At 34.9% G+C, this 20,614-nt stretch overlaps 1 protein-coding gene across 2 annotated transcripts in view; it reads right to left on the bottom strand.

Moving 5' to 3' along the window:
• Positions 1–20,614, bottom strand: part of LOC150087841 (spectrin alpha chain-like) — a 455,664-nt gene that overhangs the window by 126,000 nt on the left and 309,050 nt on the right. For both annotated transcript variants that reach the window (XM_090369231.1, XM_090369232.1), the window contains 2 exons: positions 17,455–17,617; positions 8,147–8,416 (listed from right to left, as the gene is read on the bottom strand). In XM_090369231.1, coding sequence (XP_090225357.1) covers positions 8,147–8,416; positions 17,455–17,617 — 433 coding nt within the window. The remainder of the gene's footprint in view (positions 1–8,146; positions 8,417–17,454; positions 17,618–20,614) is intronic.

The raw sequence follows: 20,614 nt of genomic DNA, 5'->3' as shown, positions 1-20,614 counted from the left end.
AAATTGTCTTCATTTGGTAAGAAAAAAAATTAGAAACATGTCCATAAAATTAATCTTCTAATACTTACCTTTAGATTTTTAATCTAAATTCATTTCTTCTTCATCACTGTTTTCCTGTGTTAAACTTGCAACAGTATCCAGCACTTTTTGAAAAAAATTAGTTTAATGCTTGCTTAGAAGCACGCTGTTTTTCTCTAAATTTCTTCATAAGGAACTAAAGCTAATGATAAAGTTCTGCAAAAATTTAAACTCCTCTCCAAATTAGGATCCATATCCAGAGCTTCTTGACTAAGCTGATTTGCAAGTCTTAAAAACTCAGCTAGTCTCTTTGCGGTAAAATTTTTGTGTGCATCTTCTTCGTTTTTATCATTTTTGTTATCTTCTTCTTCACATTTCGAAAAAATATCGTCCACTGATAATATGTCATATTATCAGTGGACGATATGAGATTCAGGGACTTCTGTGATATCTGCTGGTTCCAGTTCTTCAAATCCCTCTCCGCTAATCATTTTGCCAATTCTCACAATCTCAACTACTTCCGGCATTTCGACCGTGGCTTCTTTAGTGCAACTTCATGGCCACAGCTTTCTCCGCATTGCATTCATTGTTGAGTTCTTAACTTCACTCCATGCGAATTCAATATTTTTTACAGCATCAAGAATTTCATAATTCTACCAATAATCTCAAATTGAAAGACTGTCTATTCCATCAGTAGCTTCTACCAATTGTAAAAAAGATCTTCTTAGGTAATAAAGTTTAAAGGAATCTATAACACCTTGGTCCATCAGCTGAATTAATGAACTTGTATTTGCTAGAAGAAAGGTAACTTTCACATTTGGGTGCAGATCAGACAAATGTGCAGGATGACTGGGCGCATGTCAAGAATGATCAGATTTTGAATGCTATGTTCTTCTACAGGCAATATCTTTTTGTTTCAATGCAAAAGCAATTTAAAAACCAATCCTCAAAAAATTTAGCTGTCATTCAGGCTTTTTTGCTCAATTTCCAATGAACTGGTAAACAGCTTTTTGATATTCCTTTAAAAGCATGAGGATTTTCTGACGTATAAATTAGAAGCGGTTTACACTTAAAGTCACCCTCTGCATTGCCATGTAACAAAAGTGTTAACCTATCTTTTACAGCTTTAAAACCTGGGGCGGTTTTCTCTTCTTTTGAAATGAATGTTTGACTTGGCATATGTTTCAAAAATAAGTCTGCACTTTCTGCTTCACCTGTTAATTTTAGATTGTGAAGACTTTGATGACATTTTTTTAAATTTTAAAACCAACCCTTACTAGCCTGAAAGACGTCTGCACTGGATGGACTGGCTTCTTCTTCTTGTAAGTGATTAAAATTTTGCAGAGTTTTGGTACGAATAATATCTGAACCAAGAGGCATTCTCTTTTGATTAAGATCTTCTATCCAGAAAGAAAGTAATTTTTTAGTTTTCTCTATTAATGGATTTCTCCCTTTTGTAGTGCTTTTTGCAGCCAATGATGTGGAACAGATTGAACTTTTAATCTTCATCTTAATCAAAAGAGAATTGAATTCTCTTTTGATTAAGATCTTCTATCCAGAAAGAAAGTAATTTTTCAGTTTTCTCTATTAATGGATTTCTCCCTTTTGTAGTGCTTTTTGCAGCCAATGATGTGGAACAGATTGAACTTTTAATTTTCTCAGAATTTTCCATAATTTGTAGAATGCTAGATTCATTTATGCTGTATTTCTTGGCCAATGTCATAACCTTTTCACCATTTTCTAACTTCTTAATGATTTTAATTTTTCCTCTAAATTAAAAATTTTTTTTGTCGTAGCTTTCTTCACTTTAGGCACTAATTAAACACACACTTTATATAGACAAGAAATATTAAATCAGCAAAAGCAATGCTTACCGATTAAAACACTTTACATTGCACGAACCAGAAAAAGAGTCTGTCTGAACAGCTAATGAAGGGGGTTCCCGAACGAGGAAGTTGTTTCAAAAATAACCGGACAAACACACTACTGTGTATTGCTATGTTTGGTTATAAGAATCAGTTTTGAATGCTTTTGTGATATTTTTCTAAAGTACATTTCTGAAGGTCATGACCATAAAACAATAAAAAAATTTGTACTTTCTAGTTTATTGGGCTTTTCTGTTAGTGCAATCTATAAACAGGTGGTAAACTTAACAATTTATAAACAGGTGGTAAACTTAATCTTCTTGCATTTGCGTTAATACCGACAGCTGGAATTCTGTGCCATTTTACGTTATTATGGTGAAATGTATTTCTCCTTCAATGAAATCTTCAATCATATAAAAAACATAAATAAATTTTCAAAATCTGCTCTTCATTCCTATTTTTGAAACTTCGTAAACAAAAATTGTGCAAGTAGCAACAAAACTCACCGCACAATCTAAAATCTAAAATTTTGGTAGTAAATACCTGCACATGCAACAAAAAATTGCAGAAATCGAGGGATGACTGTATATAATATCAAAATTATTTTTTGCATCTACTTCCTTTGTGACCACATCGTAGTATCCAATCAAATTGGACAGAGAGATTACACCCTTATTTTGAGCCAATCATATATACCAGGAGTGGCCAACTTAATTTGTGATACAATCTACTTTTTTTCTTCAAAATGTGCCGTGATCTACCATCTCCAGAATTTCATTGCACATGGTTAAAAAAAAAGTTAACCAATACATATTGAAAAATGTTGTCTATATATTTTAAAATTAAATACAATTCAGAATTCTTATTTTCATACAAAATTTTGTACATATTTAAATTTTTAATTTATGTGAAGTTTGTGTCTTAATGTCATCTGCCAAGCTTTCAAAATCGGGGATATACTGTGTCCAGCACAGTATCGGGGATATAAGGCCAACCATAAAGAATCTTCTGTATGCAAGTCCGTAAGAGTAGAGCGATTCTTCGTCTTTGCTTGTTTCAAATATGAAAAGGCCAATTCACATAGATATGTGGAACCAAAACAGGAATTTAAAAGTTCATTGCATTTTTTTACATTTGGGTACTTTTCTCGGCAAAAATATTTCCAAAAGTCTTTTTCTGATGATCTGGCTTTTAGAAAGGTATCGTTTCGCAATGTAATAATTTCATTTTCAAGTAATATTTTCTCCATGTGAAAAATCTCAGTGATTTATTCTGCAATTTGTTTCATATCTAAGTTGACATTAAATGGATAATAAATATATTAAACAATGTGTTTGATTGTTTTAAAATCACTGAATCTGGTTTCAAAATCAACAACTTTCTCAATTTCAGAAACATATTTCTCACTATTAAATTCAAAAACGGGATATTTTTACAAACAATCTTGCATATTTGCAAAATGATCAATTTTTTTTCCTTTGATATCCTTAGCCATTGCCAAAAATTGATATTTATATGCAGAAATACTACTAATCATGTCACCAACATTTTTATTTTTTGCTTATAATTCTAAATTCAGATCACTTAATTTACTGGTAAAATATGGCAAAAAAAACCAGATCACACAACCACTCTGTATCTTATAGCTGCTGATAATCATCTCCCATTTGATCAACAATTTTTTTAATTTCATTCAGCAAATTTCAAAATCTCTCTAGAAACTTAGTCCGACTCAGCCACCTCACATCTGTGCATAATATCAGATCTGGTTCATTTTCATCGAGTTGCATTTTGAAAAGTCTCCTTTGAAGAGATTGTCCTCTGATGGAATTCACAATTTCTATGTCCATAACACTTTTAGTATTTAATCTTTTGCTGGCTAACTTTTTTGTTGGTGGATGATACAGTGGTAACTCAAAAAATCTGGGAATTCATCCTCCTTTTGGCATAATGGGATGAATCTGTTAAGATGCCCCGTCATTACTTTAGCTCCGTCTGTTGTTATTGATATGAGCTTAACTAGTGGAAATTTAATTTTTTCAATAAAATTTTTTTATGCGTTAAATATATCAAGACTTCTGTTCTTTCTTTTAACGAAACTATACCCAGCAGTTCTTCTCTAGTGGCAGAATCGTCGAAAACCATATGAATAAAAACGAGCAATTGAGCTGTATCATTGATGTGTAAATTTATCCAGTTGTAAAGAAAAGGACACACTGATGGAACTGATATTCGGGTGACACTCAAGTCAAGTGGACCCAATTTTGGCGAAGTCCGGACGGTCTGTGACAGCCAAATACTCTGCTTGCACCTTCACGATGGTGGGACTGTTAGTAATCCCGGGTACAACCTCCATGCACAAGCACACGGTGGTTGACCACCCAGGTGTGAACCAACGTAAGCAGGGGTCGAGGTGTAGCACCCACACCACATGGAGGAATGCCGCCCCTCTGTGTTACCAGGCAGTACTAGGTGGTAGATGACTCTCATCAAACGGTGCAATACCACCACTTTGCTTATTGGAGGCTTCAAGTGGTGGAACCCATGTTTAGTCTCCACAGCTAAGTTCCGGTCAACTCTTCCCCATCTCTTACATCATGCAGTATGACTGATAACTTTTGAGGTTATGATGAACATCGTGGCAAGATCCAATCTTCCTTACATTTCGAGGGTACAGCTCTAAAACAGTGTTTGCAGCCCAGCCCCTCGTTAGTACACTAGACCGAACCTATTGGTAACTCTCTCTAGGAGGCTTCCAGATCAGTAAGCTTATAATCTTGCTACCTCTACTCTGCCAGATAGTGACTGGAGGGAGTCTGAGTAGTGTGTAGGGGGCATTGTCGAGGCCACGTTATGTCAAGGATCTAGGTATATTCTTACCATGTGTACGCCATATCCAAAAATTTCATTACTTCATACAGCATGTCCCACCCACTTTTTCTCACTACTGAATACACCATGAATTGTCAAACTAACAGAGTAAGCTTATCTGCGAAAAGATCTAAACCTCCCAAACACTTCCTAATTCATTTCACAAATATACGTTGTCTCAATTCTAATCTCAACGATGTCCATTTCCACTTGCAGTCTGCCAAACCCCATGTACTTTTTCTGACAGAATCTCAGTTATCGGTTGATTCAGCTACTGCTCATCTCAGTTGCCCAAATTATTCACTGTATGATTCCTTTCGCCTCAATGGTGATACTTGTGCATATGTCCGCTCTGACATTCCCTGTCAGAGACTTGGTAATTTGGAATCTCCTCTCTTCGATCTTCTCTGGCTTAAAATCTCTCTACCTCATTGTGTAAAATTCATCTGTTGTCTCTATCGTTCTCCCAACTCCACTAATCACTTGGAGCTCTTTGACTTCCTCTCCTTGCAACTTGACTTTCTGCAGTCCAACATTCCCAACAGTGAGGTAATTTTCCTTGGTGATTTTAATGTTCACAACTCCAGCTGGCTTCCGTTTTCTAGTCACACCGACCCAGCTGGTCGAGATGCTGAAGCTTTTGCAATTACTAATGACCTTGCACAGATTGTTCATTTACCTGCAAGAATATTGGACAATCCTAACTATATAGCCAACACGCTTGATCTTTTTCTCACAAACAACCCTGCTAAGTACATGGTCGAGGTGAGTGGTCCTTTAGGCACCTCAGATCACAACTTGGTGATTGTCTCTTCTCCAATGGAGCCTTTATCTCATGGCCATTCCCAACCTCGTATTGTTTGGCATTACAGGAATGCAAAATAGGATGACCTGCGAGATTTCTTTTCTTCTTTTCCTTGGTCGGATTACTGTTTCAAAATTTCTGATGTCAACGTTTGCTCAGATCGTGTCAGTGAAATTATTCTTGCAGGAATGGAATCCTTTATCCCACACTCCACTTTGAAATCTTGTCTTTTATCTAAACCTTGGTTTTCCAATAAATGTGCTAAGGCGTTTCAAGAGAAGAACGTTGCATATCATAATTGGCTTGTTTCTAATTCTTCAGTTTCATTTTCTGCCTACACCAAAGCTTGCAACAATTGTAAAGCAGTTATTAATCAGTCCAAACTAGAGTTTGAACAGCCTAAGAGTAGAAAACTTGCTTCTTGCCCTAATTGTAGCCGAGCATTCTGGTCTATTGCCAAAGCTATTGGCTGCAACTTTTGCCCATCTCTGCTCTCACCTCTGTCAAAACCAGATGGTTCTGTTGTCACTTCAGCCAAGGATAAAGCTGACCTGCTAGCATCCCATTTTTCTTCCAACTCATGTATTAATGATCTGGGTACAAATATAGCTTCCTCTGCATTTAAAAAGCTTGGTTTTCTCTTGCACTCTCGGCGTTACTTTTCTTCCAAACAGCTGTTCACTCTGTACAAATCACAAATCTGCCCTACCATGGAATATTGTTCCCACATCTGGGGCAGTGCCCCCAAAACCTCTCTCAGGCTTCTAGATTCAATTCAGAAGAGGGCAGTTAGGTTAATTAATGACTCATCTCATCTCTAACAGAGTCTCTCCACTTGCTGTCTCATAGATGTACTATTTTTACTGCATGCCTTTTCTACAGATACTTCCATGGGCACTGTTCTTCTGATTTGGCTTTTATAATTCCCACTCTCTCTTTCAAAACAGTCCGAACACGTGCCGCCACCAGCCAACATCCATTTACTGTCCAACTTCAAACTCACAGAACTAACTTTTCATCTTCCTCGTTTATTCATTCAACTGTCATTTTCCGGAACAACCCTCCTTCATATGTATTTCCTGAAAATTACGGTCTACAGAAGTTCAAGTCTAATGTCAACAAATATCTTCTCTCATCTTCTCAACCTCCAACCCAAGCACGGTACTAAGTACTATAGGTTCTAATACCTCTCGTGTTTGGGGTTTACATTAAAAAAAAAAAAAAAAAAACACAATTAGCAATATGAGCACACAATTGTTCGCTCACCTTTTTACTTATTTTTTCAATGTGTCACATCACAGTATTTCAAGATAATTGCAAATCTTGAAGGGCACTTTTAATTTCATGTTTGTTCTTAAAATTTTCAAAAAGAATCTCTTATTTCTAAAAATGCGTTTTTGATGAATTGACCATCAGAAAATGGTTTGCATTTTTTTGCAAAAAGATGACTCACTTTAAATAATGCTACAATACTGTTTTAGATTGTAAATTAGGTGTCATGAAGAAATTTTGTTGCACGAATAATCTGGATTTAAGTTCTTTTAATTTATTTCTTCTAAGGTCACTATTAGGCAGAAAATCCGATTGATATTTACCATGGAGCGCATTGATGTGCCTTTCTAAATTTCCTATTTTGGGTATAGCCACTGAAGCATCGTAATTCAAACAACATTTTTTTTTATCATTACAAAAAAGTATTCTAGTTCCCACTCTTGATGAAAATGATACGCTTTACTCTTTTTCATAGTATTCATTTTAAATCAAAGGGTATTAAATTAACATATAAGCACTGTCCAATTATTAATATTAAGTAAGCTAAATAAGAATTCGACACATACACTATGCTCTCCACAATGTAACTGCATGAATTTTCACTAGACAAGCCTAGCAGCTGCACGACAACAAGAGTAGTCATGTGGGTCAACGTATTTGTAATATACATGTGCAGTGGGGCACATAATAATAATAACATTTAGATTTTGACTGATCTATTTTTTATATATATTTAAAATTCGTCGTGATCAACCGAAATTAAAGCTACAATCGACTTGTAGATCGCGATTGACTTGTTAGCCACCCCTGATATGTACAATATTGTTTAATTTATCTATCACATATTCTGGCATGCTAATGGACAAGGCATGGTCATACTATCAATTGGAAACAGAAAGATATGAAGATAAAGAAACAGCATGTTGAATATTCCTGCAGGAATGTGACTTTCTAGAAAAAACTTTAAACTACTAGGAGCTGTTTTTAACTGAAAACCACACAAATTGTCATTTATCACTGCTATCCCCACTTCCTTGAATTGGACTTGAACTGAGCATCTGTTATAGCTCACATTCCTTTCTATCTGGGGAGGGGGTTTCCGGAAGAAATGGTAGAATATTACAGAATTGCTATCGATATATATTTAGAAATCCCTTTAAATCTCTTTAAACATAGGAATCTGATAGAAGCAATGTATCATGATATGATTCCCCAATAAGCAGAATTATTTCTTGTGAAAACTTAAAAATCAGCTAAACATTCAGAATGATATAATTTTATTCACAAAATAATTATCATGTAGTGTTTACCATACCTCTCCAAGCCAGAAGTCTATGTCTTTGACAGCAGCATTGAATGTTCGTTGCTTATTAGCTTCTTTGATTTTAATACTTTTTTCTACTGTTTTCTTAGTAAGATGTTCCCACTGCTCAGTTAAGAAAGCAAGACGTGCTTCTACAGCTTCCTCAGAGCCAGCACACTGGTGCTGATTAATAAGGTTGTGGCCCATTGCTAGTACACATTGCACTCTATCGGCATTAGCTGCTAATTCTGCTTCAAATGCTTGATGTTTCTGATGCTTACTCTGAAATAAATGAAATTGTCTTTAAAAATAAGCAAAGAATTTGCTTATAATATTTTATTTATTTATCATGTTTTTTATTTATCATTAAAACCAAAATGTTCTCAATATTAAAAAAAAAATTAATTATGCTATGTAATAAAGAAAAAATTATACTTCTCATTGCACTATATAAATAATCCTCCTGTTATGAGAAGGATTGTTTATTTAGTACCATGTCATGTTGACTCACTGTGACAGCAGTGAACTGAAAAATCAAGTGATTATGAGATCAAATATCAAAGAACAAATATCTAATAATAGGCATTTGAATAAATTAGGCCTTCTGGGCTTCTGACTACTTTACTTCTTTACTAATTCCAACTGAGTATACAGAAGAAAAATAAAAATACATAAAAATGGATATTTTTAATTTATCAATTTTAAAATTATATCTATGTCGAAATATGAAAATGTTTAAATATAATCCCACAACCTTTACTACTTGATTCTTAAAACACTTTTCAAAAACCTCTAGTTGTGCATGCATGTGTATGTCATTGATTGCATTTACTACCACTTGCTGATCACTAATTTGTCTCATCTAATACTCCTGACTTAAACTTGCACCTGAACATATACATCAATACACTATCTCGTAAAACCATGGTAGATTCAATACTCTTTCAAGAATATTGAAAATTCTATTTGCATATTTCCTGTACTCTTTCTTCAAGATTTATTTTAATCTTAATGGAATTACCAAGATGGGTGCCTATTGGCAGTTTGTATTTAAAGGCTATACACTGTCTCAAAGTAGAAATATAAATCCTAACTTCTAGAAAAAAAGCAGAAAAATAATTTAAATACATACATTTGTACACAATTATACAAGCATTCAGAGAAATAGCTATATATTTTCATCAATACTATTTGTTTACTGTCATATAGCCAAAATTCTTCCTTTTACTAATGTGTTAACTAAGATGCATTAAGGATTTAACACCTCAGGCTGCGAGAGAATTAGACTACATACAAGTTAGTGCAAATGCATCATATTAGTACACAGCTAAACTCTGAATTAGCAAATTTTTTGCAAAGGTAGCATTGTTTAAGTTATATCTCATATTGTGAATACCTTCACAATGAGTTGCCATGATATTGCACTACTTTGAATAAGTAATGCTTCTCCAAAGGAGAAGACAGTTGTTACTTATTCTCAGCGGATACCACCACCCAGACGGCACTATTTCAAGGCTATTTGGCCCTTCTTCGGTGGGTGTGTAGGTACCCTAGTGATGTAATGATGGCAGAATGGTTATGAAGTATAACAGAAGATACCGCCACCCAGACGGCACTGTTTCAGGGCTATTTGGCCCTTCTTCAGTGGGTGTGTAGGTACCCTAGCGATGTAATGAAGGCAAAACGGTTATGAAGTATAACTCCACAATATGAGAGATGCCTGATGGTGTATAAGATGAATTAAGACTAAGATGCATTAAGGAATTATGCCTCAGGCTGCAAGATAATTAGACTACATACAAGTTAGTGTAAATGCATCATATTAGTACACAGCTAAACGCTGAATTAGCAAATTTTTTGCAAAGGCGTCTTAATGCATCTTATACACCATCAGGCATCTCTCATATTGTGGAGTTATATTTCATAACCGTTTTGCCATCATTACATCACCAGGGTACCTACCTACCCACCCACCGAAGAAGGACCATAAAGCCTTGAAACGGTGCCATTAGGGTGGTGGTATCTACTGAGAATAAGTAAGAACAGTCTTCTCCTTTGGTGAAGCATTACTTATTCGAAGTAGTGCAATATCATGGCAACTCATTGTGAATGTATTCACAATATGAGATATAACTTACACAATGCCGCCTTTGCAAAAAAATTGCTAATTCAGTTTAGCTGTGTACTAATATGATGCATTTGTACTAACTTGTACGTAGTCTAATGTGTTAACTTAATTAAACTCAATCTAAATCAGGGCAACTAGATCACCAACCACATAAAATAACAATTTTTATGTATATATTCATAAGAATCACTTAACAACAGATCTTCCCAATTTCGATTAATTAAACTCATTTCATTAAAACAATACTTCAATGTTCCAATCTCCAAACTGTTTCAATGCCTTACAATTAATGAAAAAAGTACAAAGTACAGAGATATAATCTCATCTGCAATTCACGGTACATGTAAACTCAGCTTCTATTATAGTCATCACTAAAGTCCACCAAAAAAAAAATCAGTCTCATTAAATATCCTTTTTACTTATTCCATGGTGCTTGGGCCAAGAGGGTCCTTGAACACTTTTACAGCTAAATCCCACAACTCTCTATTATGGGCAAGCTCTCTCCATTCCCCTCTCTAAAAATTACACTTTCTTTCTTTCTTTATACCACCCTCCCATCTCAGAGGTGGTTTGCCAGCTTTCCTTTTCCCAGTTGGGATTCCTGTAAGGATTTGATGGATGTGTCTTCTGTTATTAGTACGGATAGCATGTCAGACCCATCCCAATTTTCTAACCTTCATGATTTGAATTATACTTTCACTTCTATATTTCTTCTTTAGTTCACTGTTATGCGGCCCTCATCATTCTCCAGCGATTTCATCTTGTTTTGGTCCGAAGATTATTCTTAGAGTTCTATTTTCAAATGATTGTAATTCTTTTTCTGATTGTCGGCCAGGGAGCAGCCAGGTTTCACATCCATAGGTTACAGTAGGTAATATTATCATTCTGTTAATCTTTATTTTCAGGTTCCTAGATACTCATTTTGAAGGTAGGATTTTTTGAACTGCATAAAGCATATATTTCCACTCTGAATCCTAAAATTATTTTCTTCTGTAATATTGTTGCCATCAAGCTTAACACTTTCTCGACTGTTTGATTTCCAATATTGATGTTGTGGTCCACATTATTCTTATTTAGGTGTTTAATGTATTTTGTTTTACAGTTATTTTTTTTTTAGCCAATGAGATTAGCTTCTTTTTTTTAAACACTATTAAATTAGAGATGAGGCTCTGTGTATTTATCATCTGACCAGGAATTTATCATCTGCATATGAGAGTGCCTGGTGTAGTCCATTCAGGTGTACTCCTTTCCCTGTCTCTTCCATTTTTCTTATCACTTTTTCCAAATCCAAATTAAAGAATAGGGGGTGAAAGTACATCATCCTGTTTTAATCCTGTTGTGATTTCAAAGGGGTCCGATATTTCATTTTGTATTTTAACTTTGTTTATCGATTCTGTCATGCACATTTTTGTTATGGTGACTAGTTTCTTGGGGTTTCCTAATTTTAACATTGTATTCTAGGGTTCATCTCTTCTAATATTATCACACGCCTTACTGAAATCAACTCGGAGATGAGGGTATCCATCCACATGCTAGTCGAAGAATTTGGAAAAAATATGGAAACATATTCTGCATCTGTAGGGATAAATGGAGGTATTGTGAAAATATCATAATGTGAACCCAATAACATATTGTTTTATTTTTTTTGTAATTTGTTCCAAGTCCTTGGAAGTTGAAAATTCCACTATACTACTAAGCTGTTTATCTCTCTAAAAGGTCATATTTATAATGGAAATTGCACTACACTTTCATTGTTATCATATGTTCCCATTATAAGAATCAATTCTGAATGTCTTTGTGATATTTTTCTAAAGCACGTTTCTGGAGGTCACGACCAAAAACAATTTGCATTTTGCAGTTTATTGCACTTTTCTGTTAGTGCACTCTATTATAAATGGGTAGTAAACTCAATCTTATTGCATTTGTGATAATACCAATACCTGCAATTGTGTGGGTTTTTGCGCTATTATGGTGAAATGTGTTCCCCTTCACTGAAATCATCAATCATATAAAAAACAAATGTTCAGACACTTCTCTTTATTCCAATTTACGTATTATTATTCGTAATAATACGTAATAAACATTGATGAAGGGAAAGGGACCAATGGAAAGTACAAGTGCTAGCAGTGCCAGGAAATGAAACAAAATTGATTTAGAAATGAAGATGAAAATGATTAGGTATGAAGCAGGACAAAGTTTGTCATCTATTGCAAGGGAATTGGGCCTTGTTGCTTCAACAGTGAATACTATTTTAAAGGACAGTGCACATATAAAAGAACATATCAAAGGATCAATTCACTTGAGATCAACAGTGTTCAGGTGCTATATCAAAGATGGAACAGCTATTAATAATATGGATGGAAAATCAGATTCAGAAACAAGTGTCCCTAAGTCCAATGGTCATTCAAGCAAAAGCAAGAAATATTTATGAAGATATTAAGGATAAGTACAATGAACCCCAACCCAAGTTTGTGGTAAGCAATGGGTGGTTTAATAGGTTCAAGTATCGTGCTGGTTTCCTAAACATTAAAGTATGCGGTGAAGTCGCCAGTGCCAATTCTGCAGCTACACAGAAATTTTGTGATGTGTTGGAAAAAATTATTGATGACGGCGGCTATTCAATGCAGCAAATTTTTAACGTTGACAAGACTGCTCTGTATTGCAAAAAAATGCTGGATTGAACATACATTGCCAAAGATGAAAAGACAAGCCAGGTTTCTTGCCTTCAAAAGATAGGGCCAATGCTCTTGCTTGGAGCTAATGCAGCAGGAGATTACAGATTAATACCATTGTTTATGTACCATTCTGGAAATCCTCATGCATTTAAGGGCATCAATAAAGGCACCCTACCCGTGCATTTCCAATCGAACGAGAGAGCATGGATAACAATATCTCTCTTTGAGGACTGGTTTAAATGCTGCTTCATTCCCGAGGTTGAAAAATATTGTAAAGACAACGACACTCCTTTCAAGATTTTGCTTCTATTAGATAACGCTCCTGACATCCTATGCATCTAGATAATTTCAATTCGAACGTGAGAGTCATATTTCTACCGGCAAACATGGCTTCACTCATCCAACCTATGGTTCAGGGTGTTATTTTGAATTTAAAAGCATACTATTTAGGTACAACATTTATTCAGGCATTGTCTGCAGTAGACGGTGAGAAAAATTTTACATTAAGAGACAGAAATCTTACAATATTTACCATGCCATCTTAAACATTAATAAGGCCTGGGCAGAAATTACTAAAAGTTGTTTAAATGGTGCATGGATGAAAATATGCCCACGGCATGTAAAAGGCTTCAAAGGGTTTGAAAAAGATGAATAATATAAAGAGGTTACAGATAAGATTGTAAAGGTTGCAGAACAATGTCGGTTGGAGGTTGATGCCAGAGATGTGGAGGAGTTAATAGAGGATGAAGAGAAGGAATTATCTAATGAAGAACTTATTGACTTGCAGGCAGGGATACTGAAAGAAGAAAATGCTGACGAAGCTCAAGATGAACCAAATGAGGAGCCGAGACACTTCATCACCAGAGAGATGGCAATGGCATTTCGTGAAATTGCATCGGCAATGGCGAGGACTGAAATGATAGATCCAGACAGCGAACGATTCTTAAAAGTTAACAGAGGAGTGAATGATATGCTAGCTTGCTACAAAGAAATCTACAATGAAAATAAAAAAGCTACCATCCAGTCATCCATTAATATATTCTTTCGTAAGGTTGAGTGGCCGACCCCTTCTAAATCTCCACAGTCCTCAACCTCCGCAGTGGCGTACTTATCAGCTGAAGACGTTGATTCTGGCAACGATGGTCAAGAGTTAAAACTTACTGATGTTATGACTGTCTCCTCTCTTTTTTTGTAATTTTACAATTTTGAAATTGCATGCTTTTGTAATTTTTCCTGCATATGAGATAAAAAATTGAATAAATACAATAAATAATTCTATTCACATTTTCGTCGAACATTTCTTTTTTTGATTCGATCAATTCAGTGAGAACAGTTGCAAGTGCCGAACAAACATGGGGGAAAATCTGACTTATGTAGAGTTCCACGGAATGCAATCCTTACATTAATCGGGGAGTGGCTGTATACTTGTATTGAAGGATAATGCTTTGTTATTTTTTTTTAGCTATTTCCCTGACTGCTCTTTTCAAAAATTACTGACATAAGAACATAAGAGATTTACAAATGGGCCTTTGTCAGAAAATGGGAATATTATTATATTAGTCAGAATATTATTATTATTAGCTATATGGTGCAAGGAAGCCTGAGGCTTATGCTGCACCAGTCAAAAAAAAAATTTCTTAATTACCTTGAGAGAAAGAGAGAGAGAGAGAAGGGAACCACCAAGAAAGAGGAGAATGATGATATCCAACTCAGGGCCCTGGGTGTGCCAAGTCCATACTCACCAGATGAGAACCCCTGGGGTTAATGCAACATGATACAGAAATTTGAGGTGACAGATAGTTTGCCTGTATGCCATGATAAAAGAGGAGTCAAGAAAATAGCTAGAAAAAAATAAAAAAGCATTATCCTTCAATAGTCTCATAAGAATTTCTGCAGCTGTTCTGTTATTGCTTAATATTATAGTACTTCTATAGACATGTCATCACCAGAGTATAATTTGCATAATTCTTCCTTATATGATGCTATTTTCCTCTTGGCAGCACATTATAGGCCCTTCTTATTCATGTCATTTACACAGCCAAATATGCCCATGAGCTATATTCCACAAATGGGAAAGTATCTATAGGAAAAGGAAGGTTAGAATCATAAGATTTTTTTTTTTTTTTTGCATATATTTTGAACTGGATTAATATATGTTGTGTCTAGCTGTGCATGCATAAAGTAGAAAATATAGAGGTTATTTGTAGAATAGTTGGTATACGTTAACTTAATACACTTGAAAATGCCACCGACAATGAATTAGAAATTGTGCTTGGTTAGCAGTGGGACATCTGCTAATAAGGTAATCTGTGTTCCAAATTTTTACCAGGTGCGGCCTCTGCATACAAGAATAAATAAATACATCTAAAAGCTTTTTATCCCCATGTACCACTATCATATAAATTTCCAGGTATGAATTTCCATTTTCTACTCGTAGGAATGGTTGTGTGACTGTAACATGGAATGTGGATTGTTTCAGTAATTTATATATTTTCTACCAGCATTAATAGAATCCTAATAGTACCAGAATTTCTACCAGCATTAATAGAATCTTAATACTAATGGTAACAATTCAAATTAATATTTTAAAAGCAACCCAGCATATGCTTATATCAGTATGTGTAGATGTCTGTAGAAAAATCTGTTCGTAGACCAATTTTCATGGGGACAGAACCTCACTCACCCTGCCTGAGATTGGCTACTACAGTCCTCAACTGAAGACAGCCTTAGAAATTACTCCAGTCAATGGGAATCAAACCCAGACCTCTACAAATGAGTGGGAGATATAAAAGTATTGCCAACTCAGCTGCCATGGAAGACTCAATTACGGTGACACCAAAAAAAGATTGTGTGTAAAACTGAGTGACTAACAGATGAGTTCACCAGCCAATAAAGTAATCTGGGAAAGTGAGAATGACAGACATCTAGACCAATAAATGCATAGCTATAGCAAAGTTTCCTGTGGGTGCAGCATACAACCAACAATTAATGAGAAAGACTATATTTGGTGAAAGATCAAGTGGCTGACTCCATGGTGAATGCAGTCAAGCACCTGATCAAAGTGCAAACCACAAGTAGACAGATCAGCTGATTATGATCTGAAACAAGGCCTCAAAAACTAAACCACAAATAAAACTGCAAACTGCAAGGTTCTCCAGTAATTTTTATTTTCATGACTTTCCTTTCAACATATATCAAAGCATTGTCAATTCCACATTTGGAATTGTCAATTCCAAAGTGCAACTAACTGCAATTAGCTGTTTTTTTAACTACAGAGTTTCAAAGTGACATAATATAATTACTGTGTAAATATCCTGTATTATGTTAGAAAAAAAAATTTCTTTATCAATTGATAGGATGTATTTAGATTAAAAAAAAAAAGTTGCCAACAAGTACTGAGTAAGAAATCTGGTACATAATATAAGTACAAAAATCTTGCCCACTAATTCATTTGCTAAAGTTTGACATTCTCAAGTCATCTGCATTAATATCTGTTACCCAGTTACCATGCCTTCGATAAAAATATAAAAACATCTGAATTTCTTATTCTGCTGTCCTCCTCCAAGATTCGATTCATACCTGGAATGTGCCTCCTTGGTTTTGAAAGAAGGCTTCTGTAACAGAAATTAAGGATCTTAGTTCAATAACTTCCAGAAAATGCTACATAAGAGTGTTTGCAGTAATATTGTGAATTAATATTTCCAATGACAAAAATGGTGCAATAGTGTAAACTAGTTGAACCAACTAAAATGATGAATTTAAAAATATCTTCTTACACTTTTTAAAATCAGCCTTCAGAAGGAAGAGAAATTTACATACTGTCTGTTACAAAATATATAACCTTAACTATTCGAAAATTTAAACTTGGAGTATTATAAAATTCTTCTGAAATCAGTTGCTTTTCTAAGATTTAAATACTCTGTTGCTCTGGTCTTCCTATTAGAATCTCTTTTCTATTTCAATTTCAAAATAAGCAACTGTTTACATCTTTAGCCACTTTTCTTTAAATGGCAACTTTTCCTCTCCTTTCCTTGCATTTCATAAAGGTTCTGTTTAAATTATAAATTACCTTATATGATCGTTATTAATTATTAAAATTGAAATAAATGCAATACAGTGTATTTACACTGATCAAATATACACATCTGCTGCTGCTACTGCTACTGCTAGAAAACTATGATTTTAAAATATCACATTCACTAGATGGTTCATCTAATATATATAAAAATAAAAAATTATGAAACGGTCAGAAAAATATTTTCATATAAAGTGATGAATATGATGAAATATTAAATATTAATAGTAAAATTCTATGTCAAATAAAATAACATTTTAAATAGTTAAAAATTTGTAGCATTACCACATTATTATAATAAAAAAGGAACTTTTTATATAATACAAGTAGCTAACTGCTCTTTCATTGGAATTTAGATTACATCAAAAAGTTTAAAATATATATTACAATTTTTAAGCATATTTTTATTTGCATTTTATTCATGCAAATGTTTTTTTCTTACCTGTATATTAGAGGGATCTTTGTATGATTCATCCATAGCCATCTGCAATTTTTCTGCAATCCAGTTATCAACTTCATCTGCATCTCTGCTGAACTGCTGTAGTGTTTGTGATTCTCCTAATTTAGAACGTTTTTCTATAAGAGCTTCTTTTAGATGATGCCATCTAGAGTATATTTAGAAAATAGGAATAAAATATAGCTGCTTTTCAGAATTATCATAAGTGGTAATTAAGAACTGTCTAAATTTAAGAGTGTGTTAGGGATCCATAATTAACAAAAATGAACAAAACATCAGTATGAAAGTTCATATGTATCTGCAAATGCCTTCTTACTAATTTAAAGTTTCTTAAAATTTTGTTAGTCAAACAAGAAGCATTCAAAGAATCTCTTGTTTATTTATTTTACAAAAAATTCATAACAAATACCTGAAATGCCCAATTGCAACTTGGATATGCATTTCTATGAGATACAGCATATCTATTAAGCAACATGCTGAATATACTGAAGCAGCTGGTCCTGAGTCAACACCTCATTCCTGTAAACCAGTCGATTTAGGTACCTCCACAAGCAAAAACTTAACTGATTTAGGTCACATAACTGGTTCTCAACACCCAATCTACTATTAAGGAAATAGTAGATTGGGTGTTGCCTAATTAGCCAAGAACTTGACATAGTATAGGGGTACCAGAAAGTAATGTAGCTTGTTTGTAGTAAAACACATACATATTTTTTTATAAAAAGGTTTACTGCCTAATCAATTATATAATTTTGATCATTAGCAAACAAAGACATCCATCTTGAAACCATCTTTTTGTGCATTCTTGGAATTCTTCACATCGAAGAATTCGTTGAAATATTGATACATGTAGTTAGTTGGGCTCTTGGAATTCTTCACATCGAAGATGTAGTTGAAATATTGATACATGTAGTTGGGCTCTTGGAATTCTTCACATCTTTGATGTGAAGAATTCCAAGAGCCCAACTAAATGTATCAATATTTCAGAGCATTTTACCACTTAAGACATGCTTCACAGATCTTAACACATGTAAATGCAAAAGCAACATTAAATAAGTAGGGAAAGTGGGATATAAATCTTCCTAGCCTAAATCTCTCAACTTATGCTCAGTCAGTTTTTGCTGAATCCACTTTAGCATTATCATGCTGCAGAATGACACCTTTCATACTGATGAATGACTATGAAAGATTCCTATCAGAGGTTTGTAATTAAAGCTCTGTTCAGACGTTTGAATTGTTGATGGTAGATATCAGCTGTGATTGGTAACCTAGTTGCAATACTTTAGTGGTGCAGAAACCAACATCTAACTTGAAAAAATGCCATCAGTCCTTGCACTTTCTGTCAACATACAGAACCCATCTCTCATTTCACTAATAACAATTAAAAGAAGAAATAATTCCTTTTCTATCTGCTCAGCAAAATGTCATAGTTTACTGAATGTTGACTTTGCTTTCAGCTGAAATTCCATTCCATCTAAACTTCTTGTCTGTTGACCTTTCTGATCTGTTGGGGATTCCATTGCACAACTGACCACATCAATGAAGTTTTCTTGATAAATATTTGGTTTGAAAAGGATTTGCCACAACAACTAAGCAGAGTATCCTAATATCCTATCAAAGTTGTCTGACAAATTTGATAGGATATTATAATGTGGTTACAAAGGAACTGGATGCAAAAAATAATTTTGATATCATATATTTGGATTTCAGGTAAGCTTTTGACACTGTTGCGCATGGAAGACTATTGTACAAATTGGAGCAGAATGGTATTAAGGGTAAGTTGCTACAATGGATAAAAGGATGGTTAAGTGCGAGAAGACAGAGGGTGGTAATCAATGGGTGCTGCTCTTCTTGGACTAATGTTATTAGTGGAGTCCCACAGGGTTCGGTGTTAGGTCCACTGTTGTTCTGTATATTTATCAATGATATTGATGAAGGTATATCAGGCTTAATGTCGAAGTTTGCAGATGATGCAAAGGTTGGCAGGGTTGTTAATGACAGTAATGGCCGTGTGCTACTGCAACAGGATCTAGATAATTTGGGCAGATGGGCTAAGAAGTGGCAACTGAAGTTTAACCTTGACAAATGCAAAGTACTGCATATGGGTAGAAGTAACCCCAGAGAAATGTACCAACTGTGTGGTACTACACTTAAGGTGATAGAAAATGAAAAAGACCTGGGAGTAATTGTGCAGGCAGATATGAAGTTTTCTGAGCAATGCAGACAGGCTGCCAGGCAGGTCATGGGGTTTTGTCAATGATATATAGGAATTTTGCTAGCAGGGAAAAGGAGGTGATTATCCCTCTGTATAAGGCAATGGTCAGGCCACGCCTTGAGTACTGTGTACAGGTCTGGAGGCCTCATTTTAGGAAGGATGTAGATTTACTTGAGCGTGTACAGAGAAGGGCAACAAGATTGGTGAGGGGAATGAAGGGATCCTCTTACCAAGAGAGGCTTAAGTTCTGCAAATTGCAGTGGCTGGAGACTAGGAACCTGCGCGGTGATCTGATTGAGGTATATAAGGCCTTGAATGGGTTGAGCACGCTGAATTCTAATGGGACCCTTCCACTTGTTCAGATTATGAACCTAAGGGGGCATAAATTCAAATTAAGAAAAGACAGATGTAGAATAGATGTGCGGAAATTTGCCTTTAGCCAGCGGGTGATTAATTGTTGGAACAAACTTCCATCTGTCGTTGTGGAAGTTGATAGGTTGAATAAATTTAAGGAGGAACTGGACAGGCATTTGGAGGAAATGGTGTGATTTTTTTTTTTTTTTTTGTTGGCTGATGCTGCATAAGCTCATACATTTGCTTTCTTGCATCACATGCCACTACTACTACTACTACTACTACTACTACTACTACGCTGATATGCAGCTTCACTGTCTTTCCAAAACAATGAGCATCAGAAAGATCAAAATTTACTGATTGGAATTTGTTGAATCAGAGCTGGAATTTACAAACATCTATTGTATTAAGATAAACAATGCAAATCTTGTCAGTGGCCACTGTTGCACTGCATTCACAAGATTGGTGAGAGGAACAAAGGGGTGCTCTTACCAAAAGAGGCTAAGGTCTGCAAGTTGCAGCATATGGAGACTAGGCACCTGCAAGATGACCTGATTGAGGTGCATAAGGCCTTGA

Source organism: Mastigoproctus giganteus, chromosome 3 (genome assembly GCF_048544385.1).
Source record: "Mastigoproctus giganteus isolate SK-2022 chromosome 3, ASM4854438v1, whole genome shotgun sequence".
Taxonomy (NCBI): Eukaryota; Metazoa; Arthropoda; class Arachnida; order Uropygi; family Thelyphonidae; genus Mastigoproctus; species Mastigoproctus giganteus.
Note: the sequence above shows the minus strand (reverse complement) of the source record. Positions and strands in the feature narration are given on the sequence as shown.